Raw genomic sequence first — 21,709 nt, 5'->3', positions numbered from 1 at the left:
GCAAAGAAAAACAAAAGTTAAAAAAGGGAGATGTGTTGTATATATATGTATGTGCTGCGGTTGCTTTAAGAACGTTGCGACAGCTGCCGTAAAGGAGGTGCGTTGCTAGCCTGGTTGCTATGTTTCCGGTTGGTCGTAAAAGTGTCCGTCATGTGTTTTACCCTGCTAAAATCTCTCAGTAAAGTTATTCATTGGATTATACCTTTTGTTTTGAACTTTATTACACCTTGGAGCGCTTTTTCCGGTCCATTGTTTTTCCTGCTTTCCCTATCTGCGCCTAATGACTGAGCTACGTGACGTCATTTCTTGTGATGTCTCACGGGCCATTTCCTGTCGGGACGGGATTCGTTCCCAGGGATTCAAATAAAGAACCAACTCTTTTTCTTTATGCTAGGTTCACACCAACGGCGCTTTGACGGAGCTTTAAAGCAGCATGCAAAGCGGCGTTATAGCGTAACAAAGCCTGATTAAAGCGTGAGGGTCCTAATGGATCGTGGGAAAGCTTGTAGTGAAGCGGGACATGCGGCAAGTTCGCCAAAATTTTTTAAACGGTTTTAAAAAATTCTGCGCTCTGTCAAGAATGGAATAAAGCGCCAAGAGCGTATGAAAGCGTGACAAAGCTCAGCAAAACTTGACTAAAAGCGTAGGAAAGCTTAACAGATCTTGGTTCAAAGCGCGGACCCCTACAAATAGAAAGTGACTGTGATATTGACTAGTGACATTGAAACTTTTATGTAAAACCAACACAGGATTACAAATCCATTCTCTTTTGCATCATTGCCTTTTTTTATACGATGATTATTGTTTCTGTACTTCTGTTAGAGTTTGCTGTTTGATGTTGCAGTTTGACATTACTGTCTAAAATTTTTCTGTATGAAAATGTTAATAATACAGAGAATATGTTATGTTTTATAAAAGATAGATATTTATTAAGACGACAAAAATAAAAGAAATGAAGATATAAAACATAATATAACGAAAAAAAAAGAGAAATTGAAAAAATAAATGAATATAAAAAATGTGTGGATAATTGCCTATTATTATTTTCAACTAGCATAACAAATGAAAGATAGATATTTATTAAGATGACAAAAATAAAAGAAATGAAGATATAAAACATAATATAACGAAAAAAAAAGAGAAATTGAAAAAATAAATGAATATAAAAAATGTGTGTATAATTGCCTTTTATTATTTTCAACTAGCATAAGAAATGAAAGATAGATATTTATTAAGATGACAAAAATAAAAGAAATGAAGATATAAAACATAATATAACGGAAAAAAAGAGAAATTGAAAAAATAAATGAATATAAAAAATGTGTGGATAATTGCCTTTTATTATTTTCAACTAGCATAAAAAATGAAAGATAGATATTTATTAAGATGACAAAAATAAAAGAAATGAAGATATAAAACATAATATAACGTAAAAAAAAGAGAAATTGAAAAAATAAATGAATATATAAATGCGTGGAAAACAGTATACTGAGTTTTTCACATTTTTTTCTTATTTTTGTTGTAACAATGCACAACAGAGCTTGATAATCGTGTCAGAGCCTGATTTAAAGCGTCAGGATCGCATCAAAGCGTAATAAAGTTCACTAAAGCGTAATAAAACGTATCAAAGCGTGATTTAAAGCGTATCAAAGCGGGATCAAAGCGTGAGGAACGGTAACAAAGCGGCAACTAATTCGTATCAGAGCGTATCAAAGCATAACATTACTTCAGAGATCGGGATATTCGTGGAAAAATTGACAAAAATGATGGCGCTTTGCTCGCCGCTTTAAAGCGCGGCAAGCGCCGTTGGTGTGAACCAGGCATTACTATATAGGTCTCGATAACGGGTACCGGTTCTCAAAAAGGGATTTGAGTCCGAGGTCTCGGTTCTTTTCTTATCGAACAACCTGGAAAACCGGTTTCGAGTATCATCCCTACTCCGAAGTATAAGTCGCACCGGCCGAAAATGCATAATAAAGAAGGTAAAAAACATATATAAGTCGCACTGGAGTATAAGTCGCATTTTTGGGGGGAAATGTATTTGATAAAAGCCAACACCAAGAATAGACATTTGAAAGGCAATTTAAAATGTCTAAAGAATAGTGAACAACAGGCTGAATAAGTGTACGTTATATGAGGCATAAATACCCAACTGAGAACGTGCCTGGTATGTTAACGTAACATATTATGGTAAGAGTCATTCAAATAACTATAACATATAGAACATGCTATACGTTTACCAAACAATCTGTCACTCCTAATCGCTAAATCCCATGAAATCTTATAAATCTCTTACGTGAATGAGATGAATAATATTATTTCATATTTTACGCTAATGTGTTAATAATTTCACACATAAGTCGCTCCTGAGTATAAGTCGCACCCCCGGCCAAACTATGGAAAAAACTGCCACTTATAGTCCGAAAAATACGGTATAGTATCGTGGTACCAATGAATCAAAAACGGTACTAGAAATACAGAAACTTACTGTTCTCCTGCAGTTTGGCAAAGCAGTGGTCACACACCCGCGCTGGTTGGTTCTTGAGGTACTCCAGGTAGTACTTATTGGTGGAGCAGGCCTGACACACCACCTGTCGGGACAAAGATCAGGAGACGGAGTCCTGCAGAGAGGCACCAGAGGTGTCGCTCACCTTGCCACAGGCTCGACAGTGATGCCGCCTCCAGGTGAGGGTGAACTCGCAGGTGCAGATCATGCACATGGTGGCCCTCAGGTCCGGGATCCAGATGGGAGCCTTGGAACCCAGAGGGGCCCCGCTCTCCAGCACGTCGTCAGCCTGAGCGGAGAGGGGAGGGTGAGGGTGAGGGTGAGGGTGAGGGTGAGGGTGAGCGAGGCTTCACGCCGCCTGGTGGACATCATGAATCAATCACCTCCTCTTGGCTCCGACTGGATATGAAAGTTATTTTCTTCTTGGTGTGGTCGTCGATGGCCTTGGCGATGGCCTCCAGCCACTCGTCTCTCTCGGTCGCCGAGCTACAGGCGCAAGCGAGGAAGTGAGCGACAGCGCGGGTAAGCAAGTTGCACCGCTTCTGACCTTGCAGACAGGATGAAGGAGCGCTCCACGCTCTCGATGTTCAGCTCGTTCTGGTAGGCCTCCTGGCTGGGCTTACTCACCTGGGAAACAACATTGAGTGACCATGACAGGGTTCTCACTAGAGATGGCCGATAATATCGGCCGATAAATGCTTTAAAATGTAATATCGGAAATTATCGGTATCGGTTTCAAAAAGTAAAATGTATGACTGTACGGAGTGGCACACGGACGCAGGGAGAAGTACAGAGCAGTTGTGTCTCCCAGTCATACTTGTCAACCCTCCCCATTTTCCCGGGAGACTCCCGATTTTCAGTGCCCCTCCCGAAAGTCTCCCGGGGCAACCTTTCTCCCGAATTTCTCCAGATTTCCACCCAGACAACAATATTGGAGGCGTGTCTTAAAGGCACATAAGGCCCAGTCACATAATATCTTCGGCTTTTCACACACACAAGTGAATGCAAGGCATACTTGGTCAACAGCCATACAGGCAGAGGTGGGTAGAGTAGCCAGTCACACTGTCACTCTCTCACACACTCAAACTCACACTCTCTCACACTCTCTCACACTCTCTCTCACACACTCAAACTCTCTCACACTCACTCTCTCACTCACACTCACAGTCTCACTCTCACACTCTCACTCTCTCAGTCACACTCTCACTCTCTCTCACACACTCAAACTCACACGCTCTCTCACACACTCAAACTCACACTCTCACACGCTCTCTCCCACTCACTCACACACACTCTCTCTCACACTCTCACTCTGTTACACTCTCTCTCACTCTCAGTCACACACTCTCTCTCACACTCTCTCACACAGTCTCTCACACTCTCTCACACTCTCTCACACACACTCTCACTCACACTCTCACACTTTCTCTCACACTCTCAAACTCACACTTTCACACGCTCTCTCCCACTCACTCACACACACTCTCTCTCACACTCTCACTCTGTTACACTCTCTCTCACTCTCAGTCACACACTCTCTCACACAGTCTCTCACACTCTCTCACACTCTCTCACACACACTCTCACACTTTCTCTCACTCTCTCTCACTCTCTCTCTCACTCTCTCACACTCTCTCACACTCTCTCACTCACAGTCACACGGTCTCACTCTTACACTCTCACTCTCTCTCACACTCTCACACTCAAACTCACACGCTCTCTCACTCTCTCTCACACACTCAAACTCACACTCTCTCTCAAACTGTCTCTCACACTCTCTCACACACTCAAACTCACACTCTCACACGCTCTCTCCCACTCACTCTCACACACACTCTCTCTCACACTATCTCACACTCTCACTCTTTTACACTCTCTCTCACACTCTCTCTCTCACACACTCTCTCACTCACTCTCTCACACTTTCTCTCACACTCTCTCTCTCACACACTCTCTCTCACACACTCTCACACACTCTCTCACACTCTCTCACACACACTCTCTCTCACACACTCTCTCACACTCTCTCTCTCACACTCTCTCTCTCACACTCTCTCACACACTGTCTCACACACTGTCTCACACACTCTCACACACTCTCTCACACACTCTCTCACACTCTCTCACACACACTCTCTCACACTCTCTCACACACTCTCTCACTCACACTCACAGTCACACGGTCTCACTCTCACACTCTCACTCACACTCTCACACACTCAAACTCACACGCTCTCTCACACTCTCTCTCACACACAAACTCACACTCTCTCTCAAACTGTCTCTCACACTCTCTCACACACTCAAACTCACACTCTCACACGCTCTCTCCCACTCACTCTCACACACACTCTCTCTCACACTATCTCACACTCTCACTCTGTTACACTCTCTCTCACACTCTCACACACTCTCTCTCACACACTCTCTCACTCACTCTCTCACACTTTCTCTCACACTCTCTCACACTCTCTCTCTCACACACTCTCTCTCACACACTCTCTCACACACTCTCTCACACTCTCTCACACACTCTCTCACACATTCTCTCTCACACTCTCTCTCTCACACTCACTCTCTCACACACTGTCTCACACACTCTCTCACACACTCTCTCACACTCTCTCACACACTCTCTCACACATTCTCTCTCACACTCTCTCTCTCACACTCACTCTCTCACACACTGTCTCACACACTCTCTCACACACTCTCTCACACACTCTCTCACACACTCTCTCACACTCTCTCACACACTCTCTCACTCACACTCACAGTCACACGGTCTCACTCTCACACTCTCTCTCACACTCTCACACACTCAAACTCACACGCTCTCTCACACTCTCTCTCACACACAAACTCACACTCTCTCTCAAACTGTCTCTCACTCTCTCACACACTCAAACTCACACTCTCACACGCTCTCTCCCACTCACTCTCACACACACTCTCTCTCACACTATCTCACACTCTCACTCTGTTACACTCTCTCTCACACTCTCACACACTCTCTCTCACACACTCTCTCACACACTCTCACACTTTCTCTCACACTCTCTCTCTCACACTCTCTCACACACTCTCTCACACACTCTCTCTCACACACTCTCTCTCACACTCTCTCACACACTCTCTCACACACTCTCTCTCTCACACTCTCTCACACACTCTCTCACACACTCTCTCTCCCACACTCTCTCTCTCACACTCTCTCTCTCACACACTGTCTCACACACTGTCTCACACACTCTCACACACTGTCTCACACACTCTCTCACACTCTCTCACACACTCTCTCACACACTCTCTCTCACTCTCACTCACTCACTCACTCTCACTCACTCTCTCTCTCACTCTCACACTCTCTCTCTCACTCTCACTCACACACTCTCTCTCACACACTCTCTCTCTCACACTCTCTCTCTCACATTCTCTCTCACACTCTCTCTCACACTCTCTCTCACACTCTCTCTCACACTCTCTCTCACACTCTCTCTCACACTCTCTCACACACTCTCTCACACACTCTCTCACACACACTCTCTCACACACTCTCTCACACACTCTCTCTCTCACACTCTCTCTCTCACACTCTCTCTCTCACACTCTCTCTCTCACACACTGTCTCACACACTCTCACACACTCTCTCACACACTCTCACTCTCTCTCACTCTCTCACACACTCTCACACACTCTCTCACACACTCTCTCACTCTCACTCACTCACTCACTCTCTCTCTCACACTCTCTCTCACACTCACTCACTCACTCACTCACTCACTCACTCACTCACTCACTCACTCACTCACTCACTCACTCACTCACTCTCACACTCTCACTCACTCACTCACTCACTCACTCTCACTCTCTCTCACACTCTCTCTCTCTCACTCTCTCTCACTCACTCACTCACTCACTCACTCACTCACTCACTCACTCACTCACTCACTCACTCTGCTCTCATGAAACGTCTCAATTGCTTTTGCCACATATTTTAAAGTGTTTTTAAAGTAACGCATCAATCACTCTCCCAGGTAATTATTTACCTTTATTAAAACAGTAATTCCAATAAAAATCCAACGACATTTTGGTAAAGCTAGGAGTAAATATATTCAATGACTTTTCCAAAGTCATTGGTACTCACCTTCATCCCAGCTAGGGAGAGCACGCAGTTGAGTTTGAACTGGGCCGACTGCACAGGTGTGGTGTACATGAGGGCGTCGTTGAACTGCAAACACAAAAGATGGCCGTCAGGACGCGGCGGCGAAACGAGGACACGTCGGGAGCGTCTCTCACCAGGAAGAAGACGCGAGGCTGCATGACCTTGCGTGAGAGCTTCATGAGTGTTCCTTCCTTCAGGAACACCTGCACACATTTCACACAAACACCTTCAGTGTCATCAAGTGCTTTCCTTTCATTTTCATTTCCATGTGCATGTGGCCGAGGGCTCACCCTGCCCGGCTGCACGATCTCCTGGTGGCCGTTGAGACTGTACTGAATCTGCATCAGCTTCTGAAAGTTGTCCTGAAACAAAAACACCAGGATGGATGTGAGGTGAGAAAAACCTTGCTAGAAAACAGGAAAAAACTTCCTCACTCCTTGTTTCATAATGTCGTTGGCGTGGTTGGCGACTTCCTTCACGATGCTGAGAGCCGCTGCATGACAACATTTACAATCAGAACAACTCCGACAGTGACAGAGGTTTCTTTACGGTGACGTCATCATGTCCCACCTTGTGTGTCCTTGTAGTCCTCAGAGTCCTGGGGTAAGTTCTTCAAATAATCTGTAAAAAAAAAAAAAAAAAAAAGTGATTTGTTTTGACTTTTTGCATGTTTTCTGGCCCACTAGGTGTCAGTGTGGAGCGACAAAGTGGCTACCTGTGAGCAGCAGCTGGTACTGAGGGATTCTCTGGACAGGCTTCAGCAGGTAGTGCTTCAGAGCCAGACTGGCACAGCGAGGACTCATCTGGACCAAAAACAAGCAAAAAAAAATTTGTTTTTTAAATTCATCCAAAACATTGATCCATTATGTTCTTCTTGTAACCTATTTGAGGAAACTATTCTCCACCTATTTTTTTGATATAAATACATTTAAGTCTCTTATGGTTTTACATGGAATCACTTTTTTAATAAAATAGCAAGGGGTCAAGTAGGTAAAGAAAAACATATGTTTTATTTGGATATGAAGGGGTGTCAAACTCATTTTAGCTCAGGGGCCGCGTGGAGGAAAATCTGTGCTCACGTCACGCGGGCCGGACTATTAAAATCATGGCATTAAAACTAAAAAACAAAGACAACTTCCGATTGTTTTCTTTGTCTTACTTTGGCCAAAAATACAACAAACACATTCTGAAAATATTACAATAAAAATATAGCAAAAAAATACCGGCAGCGGTAAAGTTTAGTTTCATGAAGGAAAGAAGAAAGTGAATGAATGTTTATAACTGAATACATTTACATATGCATAAAAATGTGTTTTCTTTGGTATAATTTGTTTTAATGAATTCAGTAACATTTATGACAACCTATTTCCAAAACACGATATAGAATGTGAGATATAACAGGATAATGCATATGTTCATCATTTGTTTTCAAAACGCTTACAAAAAAAGTGGGACCCCAAAAATGTACTGTTGGACCTCAATTTTACGACTTGATGGGGTTCCTGGGACCCCATTTAGAAAATTCCTAGCACCAACACTGTTTATCTATCTAAGAATGCAACAGATATATCATTAGAGATGTCCGATAATGGCTTTTTTGCCAATGTCCGGTATTGTCCAACTCTTAATTACCGATTCCAAAATCAACCGATACCGATATATACAGTCGTGGAATGAAAGCATTATTATGCCTAATTTTGTTGTGATGCCCCGCTGGATGCATTAGACGATGTAACAAGGTTTTCCAAAATAAATCAACTCAAGTTATGGAAAAAAAAAATGCCAACATGGCACTGCCATATTTATTATTGAAGTCACTTGGAATTTGGGACATGCTCTCCCTGAGAGAGCATGAGGAGGTTGGGGGTAGGGGGTAGCGGGGGTGTATATTGTAGCGTCCTGGAAGAGTTAGTGCTGCAAGGGGTTCTGGGTATTTGTTCTGTTGTGTTTATGTTGTGTTACGGTGCGGATGTTCTCCCGAAATGTGTTTGTCATTGTTGTTTGGTGTGGGTTCACAGTGTGGCGCATATTTGTAACAGTGTTAAAGTTGTTTATACGGTCACCCTCAGTGTGACCTGTATGGCTGTTGACCAAGTATGCCTTGCATTCAACTTGTGTGTGTGAAAAGCCGTAGATATTATGTGACTGGGCCGGCACGCAAAGGCAGTGCCTTTAAGGTTTATTGGCGCTCTGTACTTCTCCCTACATCCGTGTACACAGCGGCGTTTTAAAAAGTCATACATTTTACTTTTTAAAACCGATACCGATAATTTCCGATATTACATTTTAAAGCAATTTATCGGCCGATAATATCGGCAGTCCGATATTATCGGACATCTCTAATCATCATACATTCGAAACATTTTTGGGGTAAAAACATGTAAATATCTACTTAGCCTTATGATTTCAAAGCAAGTTATCCATCAAATTGTACGCTGTAAACATGACAAAATATAAAGCTCGGTCTTCAGAATCCTACCGAAAGAAAAAATCTGTGGTACCATTTTTACATTTACAGTAATACACTGTATTATGTATTACACACCATATTTTTTATGCAAAAAAAACCCTAAAAAAACTGGCAGCTCAATCACCAGAATTTTACAGTAAAATAAAGTGTGACCATTTTACTGTAAATTTTATAGTAAAATTCTGCCATTTTTTGGACCGCAAAATCCACAGATTTTTTTTTTCTTGCAGTGTAGGTAAAATATACATTTACTAATCAAATGTGTAGGTAATGGTGTGACAAAATCATGCGGCTGATCCTTATACATGTATGTTTCCTTCATTAATGTTACAAGAGGCCAAAACTGCAACGTGGCCCTCAATGAAAACAAGTTTGACGCCCCTGCTCTATGACATCATCACTGGCTGACTGTAACTAAGGTAAACCACAAGAGTTTTGTTTTTTTAATTGAGCCTGCAAAAGTTTCCAGCATGGGGCCAAATAAAGTTGTGAGTGACAGCACTTTAATAAACAAGGTGAGAATGCCAAACTATCATTATGTGTTTTGTCTCCATATGTTTGGCTGTCTGGATCAGATTAATTGAATTTGCAGTATTTCTTAAGGGAGAAATTATTAGTTTTTTGTTGTAAATTTTGGAACTGACCACTAACAAAAACTATTATTTGAAGTCTACCTCAAAGTCTTTGACGACAGCGGCAAACGGCGCGTTTTTCCTGCACTGCTCGTCCAGGAGCGCCACGTTGTTGTCAAACTGCCGGATGTAGGTGGAGTACATCTTCAAGTAGGGGCCCTTCTGGACAAAGATGTCCGACAGGCGCTGGTGCTCGCTCCTGTGCGCGCACACACACACACACACACACTCAAGGTTGCAGGATGCTCTACTGTGATACAGGATGTAATTCGAGTCCGAAACGTACCAGTGAGCCACCCTCTCCTCCAGCTCTCTCAGCAGGTCCTTGTTGAGCTGGTAGAGCTGAGGCAGGTAGTACAGGATCTGACAGAGGACGCGCTCATCTACCACTGGCTTTCCGTTCTGACGTGTTGCCTTGGCAACCGCATCCCGAAAGTCCTGTGGAGAGAGTAATGTGAGGCCCTGCACAAGCACACTGTGTATTTCAGCTGGACACACACACACACACACACACACACACACACACACACACACACACACACACACACACACACACACACACAGTTGAGTCAGCGCTCTTGACTGTGTCATTTGCCAACACACACATCCACCTGGAAGGAAGTAGGGAGGCCACACACACACACACACACACACACACACACACACACACACACACACACACACACACACACACACACACACACACACACACACACACACACACACACACACACACACACACACACACACACACACACACACACACACACACACACACACACACACACGTATTTGTTACCTTCTTGGGGACCGCTAAAAAATGCCTACCTCTTTAGGACCACTCTTTCTAGATAAATAAAGATGTGTATTAACAACATTAATAATATATACATACTATGCAAATATAAAAAAGGTGAGCTTATATTAAAAAAAAATTGTTGTTTAATTTGTTGTTTTTTAATCTTCATTATTTACTTCAAGTTACTACCAGTCGTAAAAATGTCATAAACGTTACTTCATTCATTAAAAAGTGGCCTTGTGGTTAGAGTGTCCGCCCTAACCCTAACCCTAAGTTGTGAGTTCAATCCCCGGCCGAGTCTTACCAAAGACTATAAAAATGGGAGCCATTACCTCCCTGCTTGGCACTCAGCATCAAGGGTTGGAATTGGGGGTTAAATCGCCAAAATGATTCCCGAGCGCGGCCACCGCTGCTGCTCACTGCTCCCCTCACCTCCCAGGGGGGTGAACAAGGGGATGGGTCAAATGCAGAGGACAAATTTCACCACACCTGGTGTGTGTGTGACAATCATTGGTACTTTAACTTTACAATTTGTCTCTATACATATTTATTTTACTTTTTTTAAATTAATTTTGGCCAAAGGGGGCGCATTTCAATTCCTTACACTCACTTGTTATTACATATGTTGGTCAGAAGGGGAGTACTTCAAATTTTTACACACACTTGTTATTTCATATGTTGACCAGAGGGGGGGAGCACTTTTAAAAGCGACACACAGTCAATTTGAAAAATCCCTCCCTTTTGGGACCACCCTCATTTTGATAGATGTCACCAGCAGGGGTGCAAATGAGACATTGTCTATTAGATGCAATGGTTTTCTGTATTCGGTCCTAACTTGTTCACCGGTCCTCATATGGAAGGCACTTTTCCTTGTTGATGTCTCAAGAAGGGTAGAAATACAAGTACACACACACACACACATACACATGCGCACACACACTCTTGTATTTGTTACCTTTTTGAGACAGCTAAAAAGTGCCTACATCTTTAGGACCACCCTTTCTAGATATATAAAGATGTGTATTTACAACATTAATAATATATACATACTATGCAAATATAAAAAAGGTAAGCTTTTAGTTAATTTTTGTTCTTCATTATTTACTTCAAGCTACTACAGTATGTCTCTATATACATATTTATTTTACTTTTTTAAAATTAATTTTGGCCAAAGGGGGCACATTTCAATTTCTTACACACACTTGCTATTACATATGTTGGCCAGAGGGGGAGTAATTCAAATTTTTATACACACTTGTTATTTCATATGTTGACCAGAGGGGGGAGTACTTCAAATTTTTATACACACTTGTTATTTCATATGTTGACCAGAGGGGGGAGCACTTTTAAAAGCGACACATAGTCAATGTGAAAAATCCCTCCTTTTTGGGACCACCCTCATTTTGATAGATGTCACCAGCAGGTCCTAACTTTTTCACACCTCCTCATATGGAAGGCACTTTTCCTTGTTGATGTCTCAAGAATGGTAGAAATACAAGAACACACACACACACACACACACACACACACACTTGTATTTGTTACCTTCTTGGGACCGCTAAAAAAATGCCTATACCTCTTTAGGACCACCCTTTCTAGATATATAAAGGTGTGTATTTACAAAATTAATAACATATACATACTATGCAGACATAAAAAAGGTAAGCTTATAGTTAATGTTTTTGTTGTTGAATTTGTTGTTTTTTAATCTTCATTATTTACTTCAAGTTACTACAGTATGTCTCTATATACATATTTATTTTACTTTTTCTTTTTTTAAATACATTTTGGCCAAAGGGGGCGCATTTCAATGTCTTACACACACTTGTTATTACATATGTTGACCAGAGGGGGAGCACTTCAAATTTTTACACACACTTGTTATTTCATATGTTGACCAGAGGGGGAGCACTTTTAAAAGCGACACAGTCAATTTGAAAAATCCCTCCTTTTGGGACCACCCTATTTTTAAAGGATTCCTCCTCATATGGAAGATACTTTTCCTTGTTGATGTCTCAAGAAGGGTAGAAATACAAGAACACACACACACACACACACACACACACTCTTGTATTTCTTACCTTCTTGAGACCCCTAAAAAAATTGCCTACCTCTTTAGGACCACCCTTTCTAGATATATAAAGATGTGTATTTACAACATTAATAATATTTACATACTATGCAAATATAAAAAAGGTGAGCTTATATTTAATTTTTCTGTTGTTGAAAATGTTATTTTTTAATTGTTTTCACTTCAAGTTACTACAGTATGTCTCTATATACATATTTATTCAACTTTTTTTTAAATTAATTTTGGCCAATAGGGGCGCATTTCAATTTCTTACACACACTTGTTATTTCATATGTTGACCAGACGGGGAGCACTTTTAAAAGCAAAACACAGTCAATTTGAAAAATACGTCCCTTTTGGGACCCCCCTCATTTTGATAGATGTCACCAGCAGGGGTGCAAATGAGACATTCTCTATTAGATGCAATGGTTTTCTGTATTCGGTCCTAACTTTTTCACACCTCCTCATATGGAAGATACTTTTCCTTGTTGATGTCTCAAGAAGGGTAGAAATACAAGAACACACACACACACTCTCTTGTATTTCTTACCTTCTTGAGACCCCTAAAAAAAGTGCCTACCTCTTTAGGACCAGCCTTTCTAGATATATAAAGATGTGTATTTACAACATTAATAATATTTACATACTATGCAAATATAAAAAAGGTGAGCTTATATTTAATTTTTCTGTTGTTGAAAATGTTATTTTTTAATTGTTTTCACTTCAAGTTACTACAGTATGTCTCTATATACATATTTATTTAACTTTTTTTTAAATTAATTTTGGCCAATGGGGGCGCATTTCAATTTCTTACACACACTTATTTCATATGTTGACCAGAGGGGGAGCACTTTTAAAAGCAAAACAGTCAATTTGAAAAATACGTCCCTTTTGGGACCCCCCTCATTTTGATAGATGTCACCAGCAGGGGTGCAAATGAGACATTCTCTATTAGATGCAATGGTTTTCTGTATTCGGTCCTAACTTTTTCACACCTCCTCATATGGAAGATACTTTTCCTTGTTGATGTCTCAAGAAGAAGAAATACAAGAACACACACACACACACACACACACACACACACACACACACACACACACACACACACGTCTTGCCTACTTTGTGTGGACCCACATTTGGTCAGTAGGTTGTGAGGGCCCCCCTTTCCACTATAGCTAGAAGGATGAAAACAATATATCTAGCACTAGATGGGAGTAGAGAGTTGCAACCTCACTTCAGAATGCAAAACACACAAAGTAAAAAAAAAATTTTTACTTCTGTAGTTGTGAGGACCTACCGCTGTTGCTGGGTAGATTTGACCGTACACACACATAGTAATAAGTTCTGTGAGTTGGCCATTGTTAAGGACAGCAATGAAGGTAACACATCTAAATTGAAAATAAATCATATCTTGCTCATTTCTCAACCTATTTTCATTCACAGAGCGATGTCCCCATTAAGTAAGCATTGCCAGAACACACACACACACACACACACACACACACACACACACACACACACACACACACACACACACACACAGTTGTTTAAATCAAGTTACACTTTATGTTTCTGCTTGTTTATCATATATATATTAACAGATCTATACATTTTCATGATGCAATACTGTATAAAAACACAACACACACTGAAAAAACGCATTAGCTGGATGACTCGCCACAAATATGCACACACTCACACAGGATTTACGCGTGTGTGTGTGTGTGTGTGTGTGCTGGAGGTCAGCTCTGTGGCGGGAGGAAGCAGCTGTTGCGTCCGCGGGCAGAGAAGAATGAGAGCTGACCCGATTTCTTGGACAGAACCCACCCACCCACCCACCATTGCCCTGTCAGCCACCGCTTTCTACTAATCCTTTGGCGGCCATATTGGACCCCAAGACCTTTGGCCAGGGCCATTTAGGGACAGACCACCTTTTTTTGGTCTGTTTTGGCATATTTAAATCACGACACTTACTATGTGCAGAAGCTTGAGAACGTCCACAAAGCTGAGGAGAGAGAGAGAGCACAAAGGAGTCATGACGTGGCTGCTAAGTAGGCGACGTTCTCTGCCGTTGTTGCCGCCACTCACACTTTCTCCGAGCTCATGATCTCCTGGGCGATGTGCACCACCTTCTTCCTCTTGGTCTCGTCCTCCAGCTGCAGGGGTGGAGCAGACAGTGAGACGGGGGCGCGGGGACGCAACATAATGACGGCGTGCGGCGCTAACATGATGCCACGGACACTTTTTGAACGCAGCGATGATGATGATGTGATTGTGATTTGTGAGGTAATAATAGTCTCCGGTCTGAATAATGTCTGAATGTGACACCCTGCAGCTGGCAGGGAGGGGGCACCACGCTATCAGACAGGTCACTCAAGGCAGAGTGACCCCGTCTGATCTATTTATGAACGTGTTATCGCCACGGGAACAAGAACACACAAGTGTGTCGACAGAAACTTTTTTTTTTTTTAAGTTAGATTCCTCATTAAATATCCTGTTTTCCAACCCTTTTAAAAAAGTTTCACATAGCAATTTGGAAGTGACTTGGCTTGGATTCTGGAATATAATAGATGCCATATATCACGTACAACAGAGGTGTCACTGAGGGCCACATCGCAGTTATGTTTGGCCCCAGAGGGCCGCTTCTAACAGTGAATACTACTATTACACCATTTTTTAATGCATTTTATTAGTAGATTTTTAATAAACTAAAATGTGAAAAAAATATGGTAAATTGCGATAATTTCACCTCAAAATGTAGTGTATATTACTGTAAATGGAAAAAGAGTACTGCTGTTTTTATGGAAAAAAATAAAGGCAGCTCTTACAAGTATCATTATCACTGCAGGTTGAAGAATAGCTAAACATGCTCCACTGCAAAAACTGAAATCTAAGTAAGATTGAATATCTCAAATAAGGGTGATATTTGCTTATTTTTTGTCTGATAAGATAATTCTTCTCACTAAGCAGATTTTATGTTAGAGTGTTTTACTTGTTTTAAGGGTTTTGCTCCTAAATGATCTCAGTAAGATATTACAGCTTGTTGCTGAGATTTGATGACCTATATTGAGTAAAGCATGCTTGAAACTAAAATATCAACTGATGCAAAGCTGTGTCATTAACTCTAAAGGCTTAGTGGCCACATGCGTGGACAGCACCTTTTAGCTCTTATTTCCAAAATTATGTACACTACTGAATTGGGGTCTTATGGCTGCTTATGTGGACACGTATACTGCCATCTGGTGGTGTCAGAAGAGTATAACATACAATGGAATTCGGGGGCAAAAAGTGTAAAAATAAGAATTAGCATGTCAGTAAACATGAAGTACACGTTTGTGTACTTATGGACTAAGTACACCATATCAAAAGATGATTCTTAGTTTTTATTCTAATTAAAGTCCAATAAGCCCAAATAGCAAAGAGAAATTAAAAAAAAGCATGTAAACAAACAGCTTGGGTTTTAAGATTAACACTCACAAGTATAAAACTACTTTTTTAAAGTAATAATTTCTTACTTCAAGCATGAAAAAACTATATCATTATGTCAAGATAATGGCACTAGCATTTACCTAAATTAAGAATATTTTTCAACATATTGAGCAAAAAGGTCTTTTTTTTCTACCAAGAAAAGTGCACTTGTTATTAGTGAGAATATACTTATTTTAAGGTATTTTTGGGTTCATTGAGGTTAGCTAATTTTACTTGTTTTGGAAAGTCTTGACAAGCCGAGTTTTCTTGTTGTATTGGCAGATAATTTTCCTTAGTTCAAATACAATACCCCTCATTTTTATATATTTTTTCTTCTTGTTTTTGAACACTGACTTTTTGCAGTGTAGTTAAGAGCCAATATGTTACTAATTTACATGTTAATAAGCAACTAATTAATGGTGAATATGTTCCCCATACTAAAGTGTTACCATGTTTTTTTTTACTGGTGCACAAAATGAGGCGTGCATGAACATCACCTTGTTCAAACAACAAAACCAACACAGTGCATAAACTCACAACTAATTACACACCTGCAAATCAGTCTTACTCTGCTGTTGTCGTATCCGTAATACGCCGATAGGGAGAAGTTTTTATTTACACGATGAGTCGGGTGTGTTTTGACCTCCGCCGAACCCCTGAGGCCGACTCACCGAACCCCTAGGGTTCCATCGAACCCAGGTTAAGAACCACTGCCCCAGAGGGACGCTTCTAAGGCTAAGGTTATCCAGGGTAAATGTCACCTAACCTTATCCTTGTCCACACACACACACACACACAATGGTCGTTTAAGACCCCCCCTCCCCACCTCCGTCAGCCGGCGCAACGCGACCTAATACGCATGCGCGGAAAATGCCCACGTCATAGTCACCTCCAGTGTTGCTTTGTGTGCAAGTTCTTAAATTTAACTTATCTGAACAATATCCAGTGTGGTGGTATTTCAATTAACTGGAGTCCAGTGCGCTGTGGGGCCCTATTGTAGTTAGAGATGTCCGATAATGGCTTTTTTGCCGATATCCGATATTGTCCAACTCTTAATTACCGATTCCGATATCAACCGATGCCGATATATACAGTCGTGGAATTAACACATTATTATGCCTAATTTTGTTGTGATGCCCCGCTGGATGCATTAAACAATATAACAATAATATTTATTATTGAAGTCACAAAGTGCATTATTTTTTTTGACATGCCTCAAAACAGCAGCTTGGAATTTGGGACATGCTCTCCCTGAGAGAGCATGAGGAAGTTGAGGTGGGCGGGGTTGGGGGTGTATATTGTAGCGTCCCGGAAGAGTTAGTGCTGCAAGGGGTTCTGGGTATTTGTTCTGTTGTGTTTATGTTGTGTTACGGTGCGGATGTTCTCCCGAAATGTGTTTGTCATTCTTGTCTGGTGTGGGTTCACAGTGTGGCGCATATTTGTAACAGTGTTAAAGTTGTTTATACGGCCACCCTCAGTGTGACCTGTATGGCTGTTGACCAAGTATGCTTTGCATTCACTTGTGTGTGTGAAAAGCCGTACATATTATGTGATTGGGCCGGCACGCAAAGGCAGTGCCTTTAAGGTTTATTGGCGCTCTGTACTTCTCCCTACGTCCGTGTACACAGCGGCGTTTTAAAAAAAAGTCATACATTTTACTTTTTGAAACCGATACCGATAATTTCCGATATTACATTTTAAAGCATTTATCGGCCGATAATATCGGCAGTCCAATATTATCGTACATCGCTAATTGTAGTGAATCACACCTGAGCCATCATGAATTAATCCTATCTTTATTGGACACAAAAGTACACAATATGACAAAGAACATTTGACAACAATCAATCTAGGGATGTAGATATCTGGTCAGGACACTCCTCACTCTTCATTGTTCATTCGTTTTTGGTGACTTTATATACTCTGGACATAGACGTTGAGTCCGCGACATACATGGCGGACAAAAGCATTTGCCATTTTCCATAGTCTTCCCTCGACGCCAGGTAATACAAAGCACACGCTACATTTTTTATCACATGCACGGTAGCTCGCATTCTCGTTGACTCTCCTTCGACAAATGGATGACATTTTTCGGTAAGTAGAATCACAGCTGACCTGGACATTGGAAAGTTCTCTTGCCGTCTGAAAAGTGTTGTATCCCAAATAGCTGCAATGGCTTTCTCTTATGGTATTCATGTGTGATTTCCACGAGCGTCCGTACATGTGGAAGAAGGAGAAACACGGGCATGTCTGGATGACTCGCCTCCATATTTCCAGTGGTTAGTTTCGAGTTACGAAAACGCTTTATTATGAAGCTGGCTCTGGCACGTTCTTTCTGATGTCACTTACTCTCCGAAGTCAGTTTGTAAAAGATCAATGAGTCCATACAAAGCTAAGAGCTGGAGATTCAAGAAAAACACGGCGCACTTACCCGTGTAAAAATTTGTCCGAGGAGGGGGACCTTAAATGCTGGTTTAGTGTGGCTGAAACGGGGCTAATAATTCGTTTAAGGGGTTATCTGGCTTAGTGTAGACATAGCCTAACAGTGAATACTATTATTACACCATTTTTTAATGCATTTTATTAGTAGATTTTAAAAAAACTAAAATGTAAGGAAAATATGGTAAATTGCAATAATTTCACCTCAAAATGTAGTGTATATTACTGTAAATGAAAAAAAACAGTATAGCTGTTTTTTGGTAAAAAAAAAAAAAAAAAAGGCAGCTCAGTTGGCAGAATTTTACTGTAAAATTTACATTTCTTTTTTTTACTGTGAATAAAAAAAACCCTGCAATTTTAGAGTAAAATCTTGGCACCTGAGCTGTCCGTTTGTTTGTTTGTTTGTTTACCGCAAAAAACTGTAGATTTTTCAGTGTATTACTGTAAATTCCAAAACGGCACCACAGTTTATAACAGTAAAAAAAGTACTGTTTTTTTCCATTTAGAGAAAAATGCTGTAAAAACCACAGTAAATTTCACAATTTGACCATGAAATCTATTGCTATTTTTACATTGCACAATTTGATGGATAACTTACTTTTAAATCATTATTATTAGTATTTATTTCTATTTAAAAATTGGTTTGCATGTTTCATAATATATTTTTGCATAATCAAACAATATTAGGGCTGCAACTAACAACAAATTTGATAATCGATTAATCTGTCGATTATTACTTCGATTAATCGGTTAATAATCGGATAAGAGACAAACTACATTTCTATCCTTTCCAGTATTTTATTGGAAAAAAAACAGCATAATGTCACCATACTTATTTTTATTATTGTTTCTCAGCTGTTTGTAAATGTTGCAGTTTATAAATAAAGGTTTATAAAAATAAAATAAAGTAAAAATTAAAAAAAAGAAAAAGAAAAAAAGTAGCCTCTGCGCATGCGCATAGCATAGATCCAACGAATCGATGACTAAATTAATCGCCAACTATTGTTGTAATCGATTTTAATCGATTAGTTGTTGCAGCCCTAAACAATATTTAAGTTAACATAATTTGCCATTAAATGGAGTACATTTTTTTCTTCTCCCAAAATAGAAAGAAAGAATACATTTAGTAAGAAAAGTAACAGTACTTTATTGATAAATATTATTTCCAGGCTTTCGAGGGCCAAATAAAATGAAGTGGCGGGCCACATCTGGCCCCCGGGCCTTGAGTTTGACACCTGTGGCATACAACAGTGTACCATTAAAGAATGGGACACCAACATTAGCGTAACTATAATAGTAATAACAACCAATTGGACTTATATAGCGCTTTTTTGTACAGACCCAAAGCACACACACACATTAGAACTAGAGAGAAGTCATTAAGCATTCAATCCACGTGAACACATTGGTGGTAAGCTACATGTGTCGCCACAGCTGTCCTTGGTAAAGTGACATAAACATGGCTGCCCAATTTACGCCAACGGCCTTTCCGACCACCACCAAATATTTATTCACATTCATACAAGAGTGTGGGTGGCACTGGAAGTCTGAAGGTTGAGGACGTGTCTTGCCAAAGGACACAACGGAAGATGGGGGGGAGGGGAGGGGGGGGGCTAACATCATGCTCGGTTGGGATATTCACTGAAGAAAAACAATATGATCAAACTTACAACTCCCACATTAGTAACTGACTGACGGACATTTTTGAGAGCTCCAGTTTGGCGAAACATGCCTTTTTTTTTTATACTAGTACAGTAATTATATATATATATATATATATATATATATATATATATATATATATATATATATATATATATATATATATTAGGGCTGTGAATCCTTGAGTGTCCCACGATTCGATTCAATATCGATTCTTGGGGGTCACGATTCGATTCAAAATCGATTTTTTTTTTCCAATTCAACACGATTCTCGATTCAAAAACGATTTTTTCCCAATTCAAAATGATTGTCTATTCATTCAATACATATATTTCAGCAGGATCTACCCCAGTCTGCTGACATGCAAGCAGAGTAGTAGATTTTTGTAAAAAGCTGCTAGAGTTCTAACAAAGACCAAAAAATGTGAGCACATTACACCAATTCTTAAATCCTTACATTGGCTCCCTGTACATCAGAGAATAGATTTCAAAATCCTCCTGCTCACATATAAATCACTACATGGTCTAGGGCCCAAGTATATCACTGATATGCTCCCACTATATACGCCCTCTAGATCACTAAGATCTTCTGAGACCAATCTGTTAGCGGTTCCAAGAGTAAACTCAAATCAAGGGAGATCATCATTCAGTCACTATGCAACACATAGCTGGAATAAACTTCCTGAAGATGTCAGACTTTCCCCAACTCTCACTACTTTTAAAACTAGACTGAAGACTTTTATGTTCACCTTAGCTTTCAGCTAAATCTTTTAATCTTTTAACTTTTAACGTCTGCACTGTTTTTATTTTTATTGTCTGCATTTTAATTTTGCTTTTATTTTCTTTCATTTCACTTTGTTGTCTGTGAAGCACTTTGAGTCTGCCTTGTGTATGAAAAGCGCTATACAAATAAAGTTGCCTTGCCTTGCCTTGCCTTTATAATTGTAAAGTACAATGTTTTATCAACTGATTGCAATAATGTAAATTTGTTTTAACTATTAAATGAACCAAAAATATGACTTATTTTATCTTTGTGAAAATATTGGACACAGTGTGTTGTCAAGCTTATGAGATGCGATGCAAGTGTAAGCCACTGTGACACTATTGTTCTTTTTTTTAATTTTTATAAATGTCTAATGATAATGTCAATGAGGGATTTTTAATCACTGCCATGTAGAAATTGTAACTACTATTGATACTGTTGTTGATAATATTCATTTTTGTTTCACTACTTTTGGTTTGTTCTGTGTGGTGTTTGTGTCTCCTCTCAATTGCTGTTTATTGCAGTTCTGAGTGTTGCTGGGTCGGGTTTGCTTTTGGAATTGGATTGCATTGTTATGGTATTGCTGTGTATCGTTTTGTTGGATTGATTAATTCAAAAAAATAAATAAAATAAAATTAAAATAAAATAAATAAAAATCAATTTTTTAAAAATGAGAATCGATTCTGAATCGCACGTGAGAATCGCGATTCGAATTGATTTTTTCCCACACCCCT

At 40.2% G+C, this 21,709-nt stretch overlaps 1 protein-coding gene across 1 annotated transcript in view; it reads right to left on the bottom strand.

Annotated features, from left to right (window-relative positions):
- Positions 1-21,709, bottom strand: part of fgd6 (FYVE, RhoGEF and PH domain containing 6) — a 49,321-nt gene that overhangs the window by 7,376 nt on the left and 20,236 nt on the right. Inside the window, exons 4-17 of the mRNA XM_062066427.1 lie at positions 14,733-14,800; positions 14,619-14,649; positions 10,061-10,212; positions 9,817-9,973; positions 7,388-7,475; positions 7,243-7,293; positions 7,107-7,165; positions 6,963-7,034; positions 6,807-6,875; positions 6,655-6,738; positions 3,054-3,133; positions 2,890-2,992; positions 2,652-2,795; positions 2,489-2,591 (exon numbers count right to left, since the gene is read on the bottom strand). Of these exons, the coding sequence (XP_061922411.1) occupies positions 2,489-2,591; positions 2,652-2,795; positions 2,890-2,992; positions 3,054-3,133; positions 6,655-6,738; positions 6,807-6,875; positions 6,963-7,034; positions 7,107-7,165; positions 7,243-7,293; positions 7,388-7,475; positions 9,817-9,973; positions 10,061-10,212; positions 14,619-14,649; positions 14,733-14,800 (1,261 nt within the window). The remainder of the gene's footprint in view (positions 1-2,488; positions 2,592-2,651; positions 2,796-2,889; positions 2,993-3,053; positions 3,134-6,654; positions 6,739-6,806; positions 6,876-6,962; positions 7,035-7,106; positions 7,166-7,242; positions 7,294-7,387; positions 7,476-9,816; positions 9,974-10,060; positions 10,213-14,618; positions 14,650-14,732; positions 14,801-21,709) is intronic.

Source organism: Entelurus aequoreus, linkage group LG12, assembly GCF_033978785.1.
Source record: "Entelurus aequoreus isolate RoL-2023_Sb linkage group LG12, RoL_Eaeq_v1.1, whole genome shotgun sequence".
In the NCBI taxonomy this organism is placed as follows: Eukaryota; Metazoa; Chordata; class Actinopteri; order Syngnathiformes; family Syngnathidae; genus Entelurus; species Entelurus aequoreus.
The sequence above is the reverse complement of the archived record's forward strand: the minus strand, read 5'-3'. Positions and strand labels throughout refer to the sequence as shown.